At 36.5% G+C, this 20912-nt stretch overlaps 1 protein-coding gene across 2 annotated transcripts in view; it reads right to left on the bottom strand.

The window, feature by feature from the left end:
* Window positions 1-19572, bottom strand: part of LOC306875005 (acid-sensing ion channel 1B) — a 170786-nt gene extending 151214 nt beyond the window's left edge. For both annotated transcript variants that reach the window (XR_013784681.1, XM_079425359.1), the window contains exons 1-2: window positions 18285-19572; window positions 351-546 (exon numbers count right to left, since the gene is read on the bottom strand). Coding sequence is in view for 1 of the 2 variants with exons in the window: in XM_079425359.1 (XP_079281485.1) it covers window positions 351-546; window positions 18285-18649 (561 nt within the window). In the remaining variant the exon portion in view is untranslated. The remainder of the gene's footprint in view (window positions 1-350; window positions 547-18284) is intronic.
* Window positions 19573-20912: the final 1340 nt, after the last annotated feature.

The following is a 20912-nucleotide window of genomic DNA, read 5'->3' on the forward strand; positions in this document are numbered from 1 at the left end:
GAATAAAGGAATCTTTTAAGTGATGCTTCTTCACGGTATTATCAGAGGATCAGATCGATACGACCCCATGGGTAAAAATAATCTCTTACTATCTCACTAGGCAGCAATGCTCGCTTCAGTAAAACTGTATGAACTCAACCCATGACCTAAAGATGACAAGTCCACCTCGCACAGGAACGTTGACAGTAAAGTCAATGGTGCACCTATAAATTACATTTGAAGAACTTTTAAAAAAAATAAAACAAATACAAGTACCTAGAAAACACAAATCAAATTCCCCTATCATTCCAGTCTCCACCAATCAGATTCCGTCCTTCTGCACCTGAAACGAAGTTTGCATTCATGCTCACCACTGAGAAGTCTTCGGGGCTGCATTCGACTCCTCTGTAGTAGCAGGACAGCAGCATTTCCTTAATGTCATGGCCCGTTCGATCGTAGAACTCACGCATGTTGAAGGGACGGGGCTTGAAGTTGGAGAAGTCCGCCTTATCCTTCAGGGTCATCATAACGCTCTCCTCTACCAAGTGTGTATCCCGGATCTCATACCTGATAAGATAAGATGTTTTCAATCAGGAAAGCATGTTGAGTCTAGCACATTGAATGGCAATCGCTTTAGGGATAAAACACCATTTTATTCCCGTGGTAAAGCCATCATGGACAATGGGCATACACCCATGATTTCCTCCCTACCCTCAACTGTCACGATTAAAGGCAAAAAAAAAAAAAAAAAAAGAATGAAAAAATCAAAACTGCTGACAGACTTTTTCTTAAAAACTTACAGAACGTGATGTGAAAACACAAATAACAAGTTTTCCCTCTAATGCAACATATCTTAAAGTCTAGTAAATATCTTAAATATACTTTTTTTTTTTTTTAAAGTAAGCAGCTAAAGTAGGCTGTTAAATGATTTCATGTCATTGTGGGTTACTGGCAAAGTACTTTAGTGCTTGACAATGAATATGTATGCATCGATAATTTAAATAATGCAAATATGAAGGCATTCAGCAAATTACTATATAAATAGCCAAATATTCATTCTAAACTAATTTTAAATATTAATAATATTATAACATTCTTTAAGTAACTAATAGCACTAAAAATCACCTAATAACTTAACATCAAATCATAAAATGGTAACAAGAATGCCGTTTATTTCAAAGAGCACTACAAATGTCATAAGAAGCAACTGATATGTCACTTCACAGCCCATTGGGATTATGATCCCTTGGATCAATTTTACCTTTAAAGTGGGCAGGAGTGGGTGGTCAAAAAAAAATACAGCGTGGGTCCTGGCATCCCACGATTTGGTGCGTTTAGTTCAACTAGGAAAAAAGTACAGTAAACTAAACTGAAAGTGTCTGCTACAGCCAGGGTTGTCTGTGTGACAAAACTAGCCCATACCAGTCAAAAACAGCCCTAAGTAGCACAACGGCAATATCCCAAATAACAAAACTTAACATCTAGCACAGTTTTCTCATAGGTAGAATGCTAAATGTTTCAATACAAGCATTTCGGTTAAATGCAATTAATGCAATATGTCAAACCTTTAACCCATGAGGGAAAATCAACCCACAGCAACAGTTTAAATTTGCTACTCAACGGATCCTGAGCTCATTGACAAATATATTATCTTGTAAAATATACTTCCTTTAAACAGAGTACGCACAGTTGTAAAATCGAAAGTGAACAGCGAGAGCTCATTCTAAAGAGTTTTCAATACACCACATATTGATAGCTATATGACATGCGGAAATTATATACAACGTTAGAATGTTTGAGAGAGCAGAAACAAAAATCACGGGAGCGGATGGTAATTGTCAGGAATTAAGCAGGAACAGGATTAAGAAAACAGTTTTGCGCAGGGCACTACTTCACAGTAGCCCAAGTAGTGAAGTGACATACTTTCTGAGTATGGGTCGACAAAGAAACTTACCAAAAGATTATATGAAGATTGGCTAAAAACAAGTGGCTCCGCCGTTTTCACGCGACCGTTTTTTAACAGTAATTAAGGCAAATACAAAAACCCGCCAAATCTCAAACTCCAGGGCAATGACGAAAGAAATCGTGTTTTACCTGAGTTTTGAGTGAGTTTGTAGTCTCAACTGAATGTGATGAGGTGGATCGGCTGTATGCCGCAATGCAATCGCAAGAAAACACTTTATTTTGAACAAGCTTCACAGACGGTCTGTACACTAAAACAAGCAAACAAACATGCGCGAGTAGTGTAGTCCGGTTCACAAACAAATAACTATAAACCTGTTCTTTTAATGCCATTTCCTCCACCTTATCTAACATACCTGATTCAAATCATCAGCTCCTGAACTGAGCTGTATTCCGTTCATAATTTGGTTACTTTAGAGGTTTTTCACAATTTAGCACTTTGAATATTATGACCATTTATAATAATCAATTGTAACTCAATATAAATGAACTTGGGTGTATTATTTATTTACACAAGTTCTTTAAAACGTCCTACTAAAGTTTCTTCTGCGTTTCGTTTCAGTTTTCTGAATGAACGCAAAAGATTTTGAAAAACTATGAATGAAAGGCCATAACAACATAAACGAATCACTTTCTGTGGCAACCAATGTTGCCCTTTTATTCTTTCTTTATTAACCCTAATGCTGAAACTCACGGATGAGAAGGAAAATACTCTAAATCTTCACTAAAACAACAGCCAAACACTACTGCCAGATCCCAGGAGGCTTTACTACACCTCAGCCATGACTTTCAGTAATTAACCTCGCAATTAAGACAACTTGTCAGGCTTCCTCAGCGGCATGACCACAGTGGCACACTAAAATCCACTCGCTGATATGAAGATAGACCTGGGGTTTGATATGATGAGATACAAATCTCGTCCTGAAAATCACTCTTTCGGTTGGTTAACTGACATGCAATATTACTTACAAGATTGGAAAAAGTCATATTTTGACTAATGGTTAATATATTTTGTATAATATTATGTAAAACTTGTTTATTTGTAATCCCTGTAACATGTAAGAAGCATCATATGGTGTTTTGGAGAGCAAACAAGTGTGAATATGTCCGTTTGAAGGAGCTGGTTTCGTTTCCGTCAGACCATCAGCGTCCTTCTGTTGCTCTTTCCTCGAACCTCTCGCTGCACAGACGAGCTGTCAGGCAGGTTTCCTCTCGCTGCTGTAGCACAAAGTAAAAGATTAATGGAGGTGGTGAGACAGAACGACAGACGGGCTCGAGAGAGACAGCGGAACGCAGGCATGACAGCACACACAGAGTGCGCTGTCCCTGTCTCACTCTCAGCCCATTATCCTCTTAGTCTGTGCCACTGTCAGTTCAGAAAAGTTACGAGTCCACACTGACCACGACAAGAGCACTTGACGGGCTCCCATTGTAAGCCTGCCCTACTCAAAGACCTCGCCATATATACAGTACACACAAAGTTTGTGAACCCCTTGCAGAATCTGTGAAAATGTCATTTTAGCATACAAAATGCATGTTATTTTTTATTTAGTACTGTCCCGAGTAAGATATTTTACATAAAAGATGTTTACATTTAGTCCACAAGACAAAAAAAAAAAAAAGATGAAATTATTAAAATAACCCCATTCAAATGTTTGGGAACCCTTGGTTCTTAATACTGTGTGTGGTTACCTGGATGATCTATGACTGTTTTTTTGTTTTGTGATGGTTGTTCATGAGTCCCTTGTTTGTTCTGAACAGTTAAACTGAGCACTGTTCTTCAGAAAAATACTCCATGTCCTGCGGTATCTTGAGTTTTCCAGCATCTTTTGTATATTTGAACCCTTTCTAGCAGTGACTGTATGATTTTGAGATCCATCTTTTCACACTGAGGACAATTGAGGGATTCAAACACAACAATTAAAAAAGGTTCAAACGTTCACTGATGCTCCAGAAGGAAACATGATGCATTAAGAATCGGGGGGATGAAAACTTTTGAACAGGACGAAGATCATTTTTTTCTTATTTTGTATATATATATATATATATATATATATATATATATATATATATATATATATATATATATATATATATATATATATATTTTTTTTTTTTTTTTTTTTTTCTCATTTAGTACTGCCCTTCAGAAGCAACAGAAGGTACTTGCATGTTTCCCGGAAGACAGTACAATTTTACCTTGATCTTCAAATCCAAAAAGTTTTCAACCCCCGACTCTTAATGCATCGTCTTTCCTTCTGGAGCATCAGTGAATGTTTGAACCTTTTTTAATAGCTATGTTTGAGTCCCTGAATCGTCCTCAGTGTGAAAAGATGGATCTCAAAATCATACAATCACTGCTGGAAAGGGTTCAAATATACAAAATATGCTGGAAACAGAAGGAAAAGCCGGGGCGTGAAAACTTTTTGAATTTGAAGATCAAGGTAACTTTAACTTCATTTGTATTCTGGAAAACATGCAAATATCTTCTGTAGCTTCTGAAGGGCACTACTAAATGAAAAAAAAAAAAAAGATATTTAGGCAAAACAAGAAAAATGTACTCCTCTTCATTCTGTTCAACAGTTTTCACCCCCCAGCTCTTAATGCATCGTTTTTTTTCTTCTGGAGCTTCAGTGAGCGTTTGAACCTTCTGTAATAGTTGTATACGAGTTCCTCAGTTGTGCTCAGTGTGAAAAGATGGATCTCAAAATCATACAGTCATTGTTGGAAAGGGTTCAAACTGGAAAAGATTCAAAAATGCTGGAAAACCAAAGAATTTGTGGGACCTGAAGGATTTTTTTCTGAAGAACAGCAGGCAGTTTAACTGTTCAGGACAAACAAGGGACTCATGAACAACTATCACTAAACCAAAAAAAATCACATCTGTGGATCATTCAGGTAACAACACAGTATTAAGAATTAAGCGTATGTCAACTTTTGAACGGGGTTATTTTTATAAATTCAACTAATATTTTCTCTTGTGGACTACATGTAAACATCTTAATATCTTATGCAGGTCAGTACTAAATAAACAAGAACATGCATTTTGTATGATCCCTCTTATTTTGGTAGAATAATTAACATTTTGCTGATCCTGCAAGGTGTATGTAAAGTTTTGACTTCAACTGTATATATTATACACACACCTGAGAATCCATAAAAAAGCTAAATTGTGTGATCGGTTTAAAAATGTGAAATTTCCGCAGTGCTAAACTGATGTTGAGTATAATAATCTGAGGTAGCTGACATATCATCACATCTTCAGTGTCGATTAAACTGGATAATCTCTACAACAAACATTCTCAAGCAGAGCTGCTGGCAGCCTGAATTAAACACACTACAGACTGGAACATCTTGAAGTACAACACTAATATTGCCATCTGATTCATCATAGCTCTATTATTGCCTCCATTTCTTATGTTTATCTCTATAAAAACTAACATCACATTAGAAAACACATTCAGAGGTTTACCTGGTCTTTTCTTCCTCCCATCATAGCATCACAGTTTCACATGTGCACGCATGACGCTATGAGGATATCAGTTGTGTTTATTATAGGGAGGGGCGTCACATGACAGGAGAACTTCCTGTTTGAGGCCCCTTGCTGTTTAATTATCACAAGTCAGAAAAATAACGTCAATTAGCTGTGGAATCCGTCGAGCTTGAAGTAGATCTCATTAGCTGGAATTTCATAAGTGGCTTGTTAATCTTCTCCTTTAGACTAAATCATTTTAATTCAAATCTGAAAGCCATATTTCAAATCAACATGAAACTTCGTTTCGTACGGTTTAACAAAACGAAAAGCGGCTAGGCTTGATTTTATTCATAAATCGAAAAAGGAGTCCTTCATGACATCATCTAAAAAGGAAAGTCGTTTAATTTTGATGAAGATATTACAAAGATAAAATTAGTTTTATTATTATTTAAAATAACGGATTAAATACGTATTGTTATAAGACCAGAAACAAATATAAACCAAGTAAATAGTCAATTGTGATGTTGACTGTAATTATACTAATACTACTTCGCATCTTGATATTGAGTTTAATTTTGATGACAGATTACGAAGACAAACATTAACATTTTTTCTTTAAAGTAACATTTAAAAAACTTTTTTCCCGTTAAAATAAAATATGAAACATTCCACAATAGGACCTGGAACAAATATTTGAAATACCAAATAGACAATTTTTCCAACATTAATAATTCTATTTTGACTTATATCTTGATATTTCAGTTTAACTTTGACAGTTTTCTTTTTTTTTTCTTCAAACTAACATTTAAAATAATATTTATCATGTATTTATTTATTTCTGTTTGTTACTTTCTAGTCTTAACTCTTGATATTAGTTTAATTTTTAATAATGGAAGATTACAAGACCTTTTTCTTTAACGTTTAAATTATTATTATTTTTTTTTAAATAAGATGAACCATTACGACTAGAAATATTTATTATTAAAGTATTCGATTTTGACTATATTTTTTTCAAAAAAAAAAAAAAAAAAAAAAGAAAGATGAAGAAAAAGAGGAGATTAAACATTTACCATAAGACCAGAAACATATATTAACTTAAACAAGAAAATTTTTGAAATAATGTGTTTTTTCTTTAAAATATGAGATTAAAAACAAAGTAAATAGTCCATTTTTACTATTTTGGTCATGCTACAGTATTTTGACTTGAGTCTTTGACTTTCTATTGCTGTTTAATTGTAATGAACAATTTTTTTTTTCTTTAAAATAACAGATAAAACACTCACAATAAGACCAACTAAATAGTTAATTTTGATTTTGTCTTGAAGTAAAAGCCAAAACCATGACAAGTTTGTTTCCAGCTTACAATAGTTTATCGTCCTCTCTCTGCTCTCAGAAAAAGTGGCAAACGGCCAAAACCAAATTGAAAAAGCTCCAACTGTTCCACAGACATGATCCTGTGAGGATTTCTTCACAACTACTCCCAGAAACTCTTGTTAGCACCTCACAAAACCAGGAGGATTTATGTGATAACAGGTGGTCTGCTTCGGTTAAAGTTCATATCATTATTATTTGTGGCAATATCCTCTTTGCCCATCCGGCAAGCGTGGGAGTGATCACTGCTTACCGGAAAACCTGCTAGCCTCACCTTTTATATCTCGCTTTGCTAACAATAGCCACACAGAAGAACGACAGCTCTGTAAGGCTGACCACAGCGCAAGGTTAACTCAATTTAAGACCACCGGCTTCACCATCTCACCCTCGACGGATGAATATTTTCCGACTCAAAGTAAGCCCACATCGAGATCTGGCACGGATCTGCGATCCGTGATTTATTCACCTTTAGAGAATATTGAATTTCGACCGACGGCCTGTTACAGCTCTCTTATTAAATGCCTGCTGGGAGCAGTTCGCTTAGTGCTTGTATGAACGAGGCCAACCTGTGAGCGTGAGTGGAGCACTATTTCTCTCTGTTAGACTGAGAATATGATTATTTACAAAGTAGGAGGCAAAATGAGTTCAAAGCGAGACTATTTGCATCAACACTGATAGCTTAGCATTTAGATACTGCTTGATTAGATAGTCTTGAAGTAATCCACAGAGTTTATTTCTTTATTTTCCAGTCAACTAATGAAAGTGTTCACGCTTCACTGTACTGTTATTTGAACATTATGGGACACTGGAGGATTATTGATATTTGTACACCTAAACGTTGGAAATTTTAAAGCGAGATTTTGTTCAACTTAAATTCAGCGCGGGAACCTTCAAAAAAAGCTAAATAAAAGTATAGTTACAGTAGTCCATACGACTTTTGCACTATATTTCAAGCCGTAGAATTAGCAGTGGACCAAATATACATTGTTAACCTCTGAAAATTAATGATTCAGCACATTCAAACATAGATCTAACACAAAACACATGAGAATTTCTCATTTTTATGTCACTAGGCGCGTTTCCATTACAGATTTGCGAAAAACTTTGGCGATATTTTTTACATGTCGATAGAAAAGTATTGCGAAATGATGGCATTTACATTAACAGATTACTTTTTTTCCTCTCGCGATAAGTCATGGCAATGGAATTTGATGGGATTTTGGCTGTATTTAATCGAAGGAGGCATGTGCATGTATCTTTACAAAAGCAGCATGGGAGAGCTGCTTCAGAAACATGCGCAGCGCGGCTCATATAAACACAAGCATAGACTAGAGTGGCTGAGATCAGCTCCGGTGGCCGTATCAGAGCCACACTGCGCCTCAGATGTGTGCTGTGTAAATTGTCTAAGCATGAATGGCAGGCAAAGCCCCTTATACTTGAGAGCGCCACGTATTAAGTGTTTCTTGGAGGTTATAGTAGGCTACATTGATGAATGATCATATGACAATTTACATACACCATGTGACCTGTAAATGCGGAAAAAAAATTATCCATTGCACTTTTGCGAATTATTCCTTTTTCGCATTGCCTGAAAAACCACCTCATGCGAGCGTAAAAACGTTTTTGCGATATATGGGCGTTTTTGCGAATTAGGCATATTTTCAATACGCAGTTTCAATTTGCACAATTTGAAGGGTAATGGAACACATTAGTAGGGTAATGGCCTACTAATGCAACACATTGAAAGAAGTCATATTTGAATGTGCAAAAGTGAACATTTGAGAGAATGAGCAAATATTCTTTCGCAATAATTTCAGTCTGTTCAAAGATATCATACTTTTACAATATTTGATGAAACTTTTATGGTACGTATTTCGCATCTTGCGCAAAAGTTCCCACAGGTACGTTTCCGTCAGGTTTTCACTCAAAAATGTAAAATTGTCATCATTTACTCAGCCTCATGTTGTTTCAAATCTCTCTGTAAAAACCTTCAGAATAAAGCCAGGAATAAAACCGTTTGGTGTATGTAAGTGCAGCTTAAGTTTTTTGAGAAAATGCTTTTAAAATATGTATAGTAACTGATATCTACAGATGCAAATGGATAGTCTTAAAAAAAAAAATACTCAAATTTGTATTTTAGAAGAAAATCTCAAAATTGACTGCTGAAAAAAACAATGGTTTTGTCTGTAGTGCCTTGCCTTTGTCACGTGGTTCTTCAAGGCCCCTGCACCTTCTCCTGCTCTTATGAGTCTCTAACTTCATTCAGACTCACGTTTTAATGACGCCAACAGGAAGCAGATGCCGCCAGGAACTCCACCAACTGAGTTAGGATGCTTCTGTCTCTACTCAGAGGTTTCTCGGTGTGTGTATGTGTGTGCAAAGTTTTAATATTGCCCTGCCAGAACTCCCTAAAGTAATCAGCGTGAAGCTCGGTAAGTGGGACTGGGAAAGGCGCAATTGGATTATGGGCCATAAGCACTTTAATTTTCCTAAGATGGTATAACAAACCACAGAGCATCTTCCTCATTGCTCTCTCAGCGCAGAAAAAAAAGTTGGTTTTCCTCGAACAGACTTCTCAGATTACAGGAGAGGTGACGCGGCTTGATTAAACGTCACGCCACAACAAATGTACCGTTATTGCGCATTAACTCTGAGAATGAACCGTTTGGGAAGTCTCCAAATTCTTCCAAGAGATTTAAAGCAAGCAGAGTGGGGTCCCTCGCAATGTTGTTATTCTGGAAGAAAACAGCTTGTTTTAAATAAAGCAGAGAAGGGATTTCTCCCATTATGCAGTCTGGCTGTGCATTAAAGTGGTAAACACATGCAGTGCATTTAAACACTGTATATTAAAGAGCAATCTGAGCAAACAAATGTACATAATTAGGATCTGCATTTACATAAAAGCCATTTTGAAACCTGAATTTCCATGCAAGTCCAGGCTGATTTATTTTTATATTTTTTCCCCCAAACATGAAGAGTCAATATGGTCCAGTGTTGCTTTTGGACCCTATTGGCTTTCACTGATATTCTTCAAAATATCTTTATGTTTCATATTAGAAAATCAGTCACAAACAGGTTACAAACTACATGAGGATGCTAAATGATGACAAAAGCTTAATTTTGAGGTGAACTATTCATTTAAATACTGTTTTGGTGCTGGTCTAGCTGGTGGCAATAGGGTCTGGCTGCAGACTTGCACTCTCAGACACTTTTATTTTGTTCTATTTATTGATTAATTTTAGTTTGAATCTCTCAAAATTTTACCACAGTAGCCAGGTAGTGTAGACAAGAAAAAAGAAACTAAATTACAATGTCACTTGCAATCACCGCTTGCACTCTCCGCTACCTGCGACGTCACTTGCATTCAACATGAATCGTGTGCGTTGCCAATGGAGACGAGACTAAGGTCTGAGAGTGCGCATCTGAGAGTGCAAGTACTGAGTGTGCAAGTGCAAGTCTGCAGCCAGACCCTTCTTGCTGGTGGACCAACTACATCTTGTTTAACCAGGTTAGAAGCTCAATTTAGAGGTTTAGCTAGATAAAAGTCTGTTTGGAAGCCAGCACACCATCATAATGAAGACTAGGTTTTATGCAGCTTAAAAGGGATAGTTCACCCAAAAATGAAAAAAAAAACCCAGTCACCAGAGTTGATCGCAGTCTCTCTAGTCAATGCTAGTATTGATATGTTTCAGAAGCGTCCCAGAAGTGTCTTTTAGCGCTGCTTCGCTAAAGATACATGCTTACGTCTCACTGAATTAAAAATAATGGCTAGTGCAGTGGCTGTACAAACATTCATGACCATAACTTATCCCTCAAGATGTTCCAAACTTATATGACTTTCTTCTGTTAAACATGAAAGAAGATATTTTGAAGAATGTGGGAATCATCTCACATAGTTTTTGAAAAACAACTTGTGTGTGTAAATAATGACAGGATTTCTTTTTTTTTTTTTTGAACGGTGAACTACCCCTTTAACTGTTCTTACGTCTGAAACCATACATTCTGTCAACAAATGAGCCTTTTATTTACAAGTCCATCCTGTTCTGTTAAACTCTTGCAACAATAATGTTACCGTTTCCAAGCTGTGAAGTGGCAAAAAGAATCACGGGAGCGTTTCCCAGACACAAAGGCGCGAAATGACAGAGAGCCGGTGAGCACAGCAGGGCCTGTATATCACCACAGTACCGGCGTGATTTCACAAACAGTGCTAATTACATGGGGATAAATCCTTGTTTATCACATGGCTTATGAGACACAAGTTAATTGCTTGCTTGCTTGTCAGCCCTCCAATCCCTTTGAAGCCCCCTCGGCTCCTGGTCGCTACGCCTCGTGTCTTACCGCAACAGCAACATGACTGGTTTTTCACCGCATGGCAACAGGAAGTTACATTGCGGAGAATTGTGTCAGTTGTTTGCAAGCAAACCGAATGGACATCTGAAATGCCAGGAGTCTGCAACCAATCAGAACAGAGGTATTTGCATATTTAAAATAATATAAAACAATGCTGACTGCTTACATTCTAAGAGAAAAAAAATAGCACACTACCATAATATTTTTGCACAATGTAGTAAGTGCGCAGCATCCATATTTGCAAAAAATGCCGTAAAACAATGTTTAAGTAGTGCTGTCAAACGATTAATCGTGATTAATCGCATACAAAATAAAAGATTTTGTTTGCATAATATATGTGTGTCTGTGTATATTTGTTATTTATATATAAATACACACACATACATTGTATATTTTGAAAATATTTACATGCATTTACATGTCTATATTTATATTCATATAATTTATATTATAAATAAATACATTTAATATATAAACATAAAATTTTTCTGAAATATATACATGCGTTTGTGTATATTTATATATATACACATAATAAATATACACGGCACACATACATATATTACGTAAACAATTTTTTTTTATTTTGGATGCGATTAATCGCGATTAATCATTTGACAGCACTATTAAAATGTAAAAAATTAAGTATATTAAAGCACATCCCACAACACAATGACCTAAACATTACATTCCATTTACAGTGTGACAAAAAATTGGAAGTAACTGCAATCGCAATCTGCGTCATCATCTTGCCTTAATTCACAAAAGCTACTATTAAAATCTGCTAAATAAAAATAAAACAGCAGAATAAACATTCATGAAATGATAACACCCATAACACATTTAACTAACTTAATGTTTGTCACAGCACTTTTGAGTTATTATTTAATGCGAGTTAAATATTTAATGTGAAATAGCAGAGAAATCTGGAATTTCATTGGATCGAGAAAAGTGGCTGTTGATATTACTGGTTAATATTATTTGTTCTACCTACATGGCCTTGATTTTATTTTAAATATAGAAGATAGCAAATAAATTGTGTACAACAACAAACTTTTGATCACCACAAGCTCTTTAAAGCAGGAAAAATTCTGATTGGCAATATTTTCATTGTTGAACAGCAGGAAAAAAAATAATTCTAATGATATCGTTCATCTGTGCTGTTATCATTATAGCTGTGTTTTGTCTCTGCTATTCTTTAGAGCGATTATTAAAACTACATCTTCATCGTTATCATTATAGTTTTTATCCTTGGTGTGAACGAGCTTTTAGAAATTTGCATATTAAAATACAACACAGTAAGCTTTATAGAGTTAAGTAAATAGATTCAATTGTATTTGAATGCAATCTTTAATTCATCAACAGAGCCTGAAATTCATCAACAGAGCCTGAAAAAAAAAAAAACTGGTCTACTATGTTAAAAACAACATGTCGACAAGAACATTTCAGGCTGTTTTGGAAAGCCCCCAGCTGTCTGTAATCGAGAACATGCTGACAGGCGGGGGTCGCGCATGATTCTTGTGCTGGAAAATTGAGATTGTTCTAGCGACATTCTAATATGTTGTGCAGCGGTTCTCTCTTACTTAGCCTCAGGCAAAACAGAACACTGGATCGATAGGCCAAAAATATCCCATCAGCGCAGTACGGGGAATTGCTTTTTTTTTCCCCTTGTGAAGTCGAATTATGTGCATGGATGTGTTTGTGGGAATGTGTTCAGGTGGATGTGTTCACGTCACATCTTTGGCCGCACTGATTCACAGCTGCAAAGCCATTCTGTAACAGCTCGGACTGATGGAGGGAATCGAACGGCGTCCTGCTGTTGTCCATTAGTTCTCAAGCCTGCACCAAAGAACAACTGAGAAACAGATGTTGATGGTATGAAACACTTTCAAACACTTCACATCTCTTTTTTTTATCACAAAAACTAGTACATTAGATGCTGCCAAATCAATAGGCGTGTCACATCATTCACATATTATTTGTAGGATTACTTTCCCAATAAGATTCTCAGCAGAAGAAACTATTGCGCTTTCATGTCAATAATTGAGCTGAAAGGGAAAACTGACTGTAGAAGACGACAGTTTATGCTAATGTTGCGTCCCTCGTGGCGGCGCTCACAACACACTTGAGTTGAATTACAAATTGCATTCTAATACATTTCAAAACAAAACATCACGCGCATTTGCGCTAGCGTCGCTAAAAGCATTTGCGCTCACGTATGTAGCCTACATAGGAAACGTTTGAGGTCTTAGAGACCACAGACCGTCTCTGAAGCTTGAACATGCTCTGAATCTGTCCACTTTCTGACTCTACACGCTCTAGTCATTTCATATTTTCTCTTTGCCTTTTATTCTCTGAACTTTTCAATATTCAGAGCCGCTCCTTCACGGCCGCCAGCATTAATCATTCACCTGTTAAATAATCCACTTGGCCCAGTAGAAAGAATAGAACTGATTAAACAATGAAATCGGCAGAAATGAATTTAGGTGTTAGTTGACTGTTTGTCAGCAAACAAAATAAATAAATGAACCGAACGCTCCAGGTGTTCATGACTGAAATAGAGACAAAATCTGAAAGAAACGCAGCTCAACTGATCTCATTTCACACAGATCCAACGATCTTTGAAGATATGCGAGGCTCTTTAAAAGATCTTAACACGAGATGAGAACTGATGAGAATGATTTGATCTGAATGTCACTCACTGACATCCAGACTCTTTCAGGTCACGTCATCTGTAATACTGCACTACACGGTAGAGAGAGGGTACAATTCCTCCTGTTTTAAAAAAGTAGTATGTAGTATATAATAACAAATGTTTCAGAATTGCTGCAATTAGAAGATAATCACAGTAATCACATGACTTCACACTACACCGCTTAATAAATACAGCATCACTACTAGTAGTACTCGCACTTATAGCTGCACTTTTTCAAAAATGTATTTCACCAAATGGATAATAAGAGGGGGAAAACAACCCTATCTAGAAGACTTATTAGAATTTTTTGACTTACGGCAGTAAGCAACCAAAGAAAAACACCCTAGCAACACACTAAAACCACTCAGAACACCATTTTCTTCAGAATATTTCTACTCTAGTTTTTCATTTAGTCATTTAGTGTTGTCAGTCTTTTCATATAATCAAATAATGAGTCAAGAAATAGACCTGAAACTAAAGAAGTACTTCAGTTTTCCATGCACACACTCACACAATTCCTATGTAAACTGTATATGGGATCATTAACATATAAAGCTGCCCTGATGTGACAGACTAAAGCGCGGTGGACTGAGGGCATATTAAATTTAAGAGCTTCACTTTTGCATTGCTTGTAAATGTGAAGTGATCGTCAGTGAAGCTTCTCTAATAGACTCAATAGAGCCGTGATGACATCTGCTAATGAATCCCAGAGAGAATAAAGCAGGAAAGTTGTGCTTGTCATGCCACGATAACTATCGGCCTGAGCTGTCACTGCATCTTACTTAAGGCTACATCACGATTAGTGTACGATCTTCAAACAATAGCATGAATACTGCAAATTCCTAAGCTTGTTGCATCGCAATTTGCACACTTAACTACACTATGAACAAAAATGCATGGTTTACAAGAAAAGTGCCAATACTGCAACTCCATTACATTGATAATACTGCATATCTCATTTGTTTTTTAAATATATGGTATGCATATGCAAATAAGCATTAGAATCTACCTAACCTTAAAAGTCATTTGTTCTTTTTAAGATCATATACTTCACATTCCTCACCACTATACTGCAACTTGAACTCAATTACCAACACCATGTTTTGCCCATTTATTTATAAGACAACAGCATTTTGGAGGCCTGGAAACACAAACTTTTCAAATTCTGGAAGTTATCGCCTCCACATAAACTACAAATAATGCAAATTTGTAAAAACGGTGACGTCATGTGGATGAGTATTACATATTCGTTCTGTAGGTATGTGCACATGTGCGTAGTGTTTCTTTACAAAATGACATTGCCAGCTACTGGTGTGGCATTAATATTACAGCGTTATTAGTTGATTTCGCAGATCCATGTGAACAGGGACCATTTTCACAATGTTGTTGTTGTTTTGTATGTAGTACATTGTTGTCATGTAAACAGTAACACTTTAGTATAGGGACAAATTCTCACTATTAAGTAGCTGTTTAGCATGCCTATTATTAACATACTGGCTGTTTCTTAGTACTTATAAAGCATGTGCTTTTCATGACCATATTCTACATCCATTATCCTACCCAATACCTAAACTTACTAACTACCTTACTAACTATTAATAAGCAGCAAATTAGGAGTTTATTAAGACAAAAGTCGTAGCTAATGGTTTGTTAATAGTGAGAACTGGACCTTAAAATAAAGTGATGCCAGTAAAGAACCTAGATATTTGAGGGTACATTTACACGGTCACAGTGTTTTCATGAAGAACCTATGACATCCATGGAATCCTTCCATTCCTCAAAGAAAAAAGCTTCTTTAATTTTTTGTAATTGTCTTCACTTAAAGAAATAGTTATTTTAAGAACTGCAAAAGGTCCTTTGGGGAACCCAAGGGTTCTTCTATGGCATGGCCGGGCAACTTCGGTCCTAGAGGGTCACTGTCCTGCAGAGTTTAACTCCAACCCTAATCAAACACATCTTCCTAGTGATCTTGATCATTGATGAGCTTGTTCGGGTGTGTTTGATTAGAGTTGGAGCTAAACTCTGCAAGACACTCTCCAGGACCAAAGTTGCCCAGCCCTGTTCTAAAGCACCAATGCAGAACACCTTTTTAGGACCCTAGGTTTTGAAGAGTATTGTGGGTAATATTAGCCCAAAAAATCATGTATATTTTGAAAATCCACCAAAAGTAAACTAAATATTGTATTTGACCTAACATTATTTGGATTGCATTATTTACTTACCCTATAGAATTCATGAAAGATAGTACTCAAATCTGTTTGGTCATTAATTAACATAGTTGGCTGTGTTTGCAAATGAGGAGTTAGTAGTGGAAACTTTGCCTCTCAGTTCCCATGGCGATTGGGTTCCAGTTGGTTGCTATGTGCTATCTGTAGTCATGTTTCCTTAGCGATGCCTTTATAGAGGAAAAGATGTGAATGACAGACTGATGTACTTCTAACTTAAAGTTCATCTATGCCTTATAAGTTACTCAACTAATACTGGAATTATTTCAGGATTGAAAAATAATGTTTCTCCTACACCACAGTTAATTTAAATGGGAAGTGAAGATGTTTAAGTCCTCTTCCTTTCAGATGTTTCTTCTGAGAAAAAGATCTCAATGTGTCTCCACAGGACACCTAAATCTACATTCAAGAGCACAAACATAAATTAATAGCAATATTCATCTTGCTAAATACCTCACCCAAAGCCTTATGTTTACATTAACCCTAAACATGCCTCATTTCAGACCCACAAATGTTTATGATAAGAAACCAATCTGGAACGTATGTAGCTTCAATCTGGAACTGACATATGAGCTGTTAAGAATAAACAGAAAGCCAGAAAGCCTTCAAATGCAATATACGTCCAAAAAGTAATCCAGAAAAGTGAATATTAGTCGAGCGTGACTTTTCAACGAAAAATTTAAACCTGGCATCAATTATTAATTCCTGCCAAATGTGTTGTTATTGAAAAGCGATGAGACAGACTGCACTGCCAATAGAGACACTGATGTGTTCAATGAGTTCTGGAGGGGCTCCGACCGCAGTGACAATCACAGTTCTGAGAGAAGAATCCAAGCTCAGAGCAGAACTTCTGCTTCTCTAATGGCTGCGCTTTCGCAACAAGCACAACACATGGTGTTATCAGTTACATCGAATCAATGATGATTCACTTCAGCCCTCACCGGGGCTTTCAACACCGAAGTGGATGAAATCATTTTTCATTTAGAGACAGGTAAGTCAACGCTCTAACTCTCCTCTCATTTTCAACGAGGCAGAATGTTTACAGCTTACGTTTTCAACTCCCATCATAGCTAAAATACAGATTCGGATTGAATTACAGAGAGTGTCTGATGACAGTCAAATTCTGACAAACAACAGTCAGACTTTAGAGAGTCACACAGACATAAATCTTGAGATAAAACAGATGTCATTTACCTCTGTCAACAACCAAAGATCATTTCTGTTTTCATGTGTTTACTAGGAGACCGCTTTTCAAAACCATATGTGTAATATTCAAAATATAAGATTTAAACAAATGAATCTTTCACAATGCCATCAACCTCATGAATTAACTAAGAAAAACAGCTCCAATATGGAACGGCACAAATGTAAACAAGAGTAAATAAAAAGCCAATTAATTTCTTACAAGTTCTTTATGTAATAATTTCTTAATCTTTATGAAAATTCATATAACCACAATGCTAATTCACAAATGTAAAATATACTCTTCCCTAAATGTTGTGTAATGGTAAAGTGTGTATAATAATTCAGTATATATATATATATATATATATATATATATAATTATTCAAAATGTAACCTTTAACATCTTCCAACAATTTTAATCATGACTTTGAGCATACAGTGTATTGGTCTTTATAAAACCAAATCCAATAAAAATAAAAAAAAGGAACTGCTGTCAACAAAAATGTATACAGATAGGTTCACGGTGCAATAGCATGTCAGAATGAACGAAAGTAAAAGATTACGATTAGTAACAATTGTTTACATGTTCCTTTTTTAATTTTTAATTATTTAGCAAAGTAAGGACCCAACAAACACAGAACGTTCCCATTTGGTTATTTTGTTGGGAACCAAATAAGAACGTTCCCTGTAGGTTCTTTTTTAATAACCAAAAACTAACGTTCCTAGAACGTTCTGGGAACCAAAAATTGTTAGCTGGGGAGTTCTAACGCTCCACAATTTTAGCGTCACATAAAACAAACAAAATGGCGACAACCATTAAAAGTGCTCAGTGAATTTCTGTTGAATTATTGGTTTCATTAAAACCAATAGTGTTGCTTGGCGCTTTTTTGAATTCTTCAAAGAAAGAAAAAAAAGAAAGAAAAACAGCCAAAATACAAACAAATGTAGTTCTAGTCTAGTAACACGTTTGTCCCGTTTTTTAAAAAAAAGTTGTCACTGTCCTTGTTTTAAAATGTGTTTCACGGGTTTGCACACAACTCACCTGCCGTTTAACAGCGCGAGCAGCTCACCCGCGTGGTACAGGTCGTTGCGCGTCACGCGGCTGAAGCGGAAAGAGTTCAGGTTGCAGAAGGTAATGGCAGGAAACGCCATCATTGGTGCTGAGACCTCGTCCAGACTGGTGACATGGGGGTACTGAAAGTAGAACTTGATGCGGTCCACGCAAACAAGCACCAAGAACGAAAACGAACCCATGAAAAACATGATCCAGATGCATCGTTTGATGCACTGGCGTTCATAACTGAACATGTGCGAGAAGCCATGGAGCGTAGACCTGCTGGCGAAAACTTCAATGGGCGCGGGACGATCACAGTCCAGATTATCTTCAGACTCGGTTTTAATATCCATGCTTCTTTAAGTCTAAATGCTCTTTGAATGAAGTAGAAGCAGATATTTAGAAGGTTGGAAAAACTTCACGCCCTTAGATGATCAGCTGATCTTTATGAGGAGGTGCATAGATGCACCTAATGACACGATGTAGACACTAGAAAGCCGTTACAACAATCCATGCAACATCTGTTTGAAGGCAGAGTTTCTGAAAGGTTTTTTTTTTTTTTTCTCGCTCTAACCCTCTAACGCTCTAAAATGCCGTTCGTCGATGTACAGTGTATTCAAATTGATTCGGTCATATTAAACAATATTTCTGACTTGAATAAGTTGAATATTTCCACATGAAGCACAATTTGTCTAGTCAAATTAGCGATAAAAGAACAGTTTGAAGAACTCTATTCCAAAAATAGAAATGGTTACTGGCGATATGTTATCTCTCAGGATGTATAATAAAATAAGTCAGTATATTGCAAACGCGAGTATCCTCAATTCATTCTCCGTCTCCTCCAGTTGAATCAGCTAAATGCACATTGAAACAAGCGTGATAATAACACTAAACTAATGTCATTTATTTAAATACATTCCCATTTAGTGTCAGAGACAACAGAAACGCATCGCTCGATGTAAAGATACACATACACAACAGAGACACATCCGCGGTGTCGGATTGTGTTTCAAGCTCGATACAATAAGCGATCCGCAATCCAACTTCACCACGCGCGCTTGTAACGACAACACAGATGCTCTCTGGATGTTGGCATCACTAAAATGTCCCCCTCTTTAATTAGTGCAGCACGGCACGCGTATCCATATCAGATAAAGCAAGTTATATAGTCTCCGTTTGTCCAGTCCTGTGGTGGGTTCAGATGTAGACCGACAGGTTAGGAATGAACGCTGCACACTGCGACGAAGCCTCCATCCAAGTCCTCCTCTGTCTGTCTGAGCATCACTGACCCGATCATTTCTTAAAAGAGAGGGAGAGAGAGACTGTGAGCGACGTTATTATCATATCTTTGTTGATTTTACTGTGCAGCATATTTTTTATTACGAATTTTAGAAGTTTTTATTATTTACATTTGTTTTACCTTTTTCTTTAATGTAAAAAAATAATATTTTATAATATTTTTATTCACATTAAAACAGTTTTTATTTATTTTTATTAAAATCGGCCTATGTATTTTGTATATTTTATGTATTTTTAGCCTATACATAGAATAGTTTATGTATAATTTTGTTTTAATATTATTATTTTGCCTTTCTTTGTAAATTACTATATATTTCCTTTTGTTAGATAATGCAATAAAAATCCCCCTTGAAGGGACCATAAATATATACTACAGCTAATAATGTCAGAACAAACTACATAATGAAAGTGATGCACAGTTATTATATATATATTTCTGAATGGACAGTTCTGCTGACCAGGAGATGCTTGAGTGATAAATGAGAATGTATGGAAAGACTGATCTGTATTATTTGAGAAACTCACAGCCGAGGGGTGAAAGGGAACCCACCCATGAAATTACACAGTGCATTTTAATCCAGGTTTGTGACAGTATTGGCTAACGCTGGGTGTCGCTGTCACTGGCTGAATCAATAGTGTTGATGATGTGGCCCACAGCTGATTATCAACTTTCAGAGACACGCTTAAAGTGTCAGTCTGTTAATGGACTCGGCCGGGTGAACTCCACAAACTGAAGCGAAACCCCTCTAAGCTTAACGGTCTGTCCAGGTATGTGTCTGATTATGACCTGGTTCACTTTGGAGTCTATAAAAGAGGTTTGAATATGATCTGGATGTTTATTGATCCATTATGAGGATGCGGAAAATGAAACCAGACGCCTGAAGTGAGGTGAAGGGCTATTCCCATGAGGCTTTGAATAAGTACTGTGGCCATATAGGACTGTATATCATATGTGTGCCTAAAGGCCGGAAACATATAGCAAGTATGCATTAAGCTCGATTTTATGATATTTAATTCTATCTCAGATCACCAGCACATTCCCTATTCGCAGAACATGTGTTGTAACCACAAGTCCATTGTCTGTGAAGGAAAACCAGACAGTAAGCCTAAAAATTATTCAGTATTATAAAAGTGCATGCTTCCTGAGCAGGTTTTGGTTTATGAGGCAAACCGGTATCTCAAATAGTCAAACCATCTATTTGTTGCGGCTACCATCGTGTTCTGCTTGTGCTATAACGCACGTCTGCAGACACTCTGCATGACAAATTAAATGATTCGTGCACCAAAGCGAAGATAGGCAGGTAATGAAGGTGACGG

The sequence above is a fragment of the Barbus barbus genome (genome assembly GCF_936440315.1).
Source record: "Barbus barbus genome assembly, chromosome: 9".
NCBI lineage: Eukaryota > Metazoa > Chordata > Actinopteri > Cypriniformes > Cyprinidae > Barbus > Barbus barbus.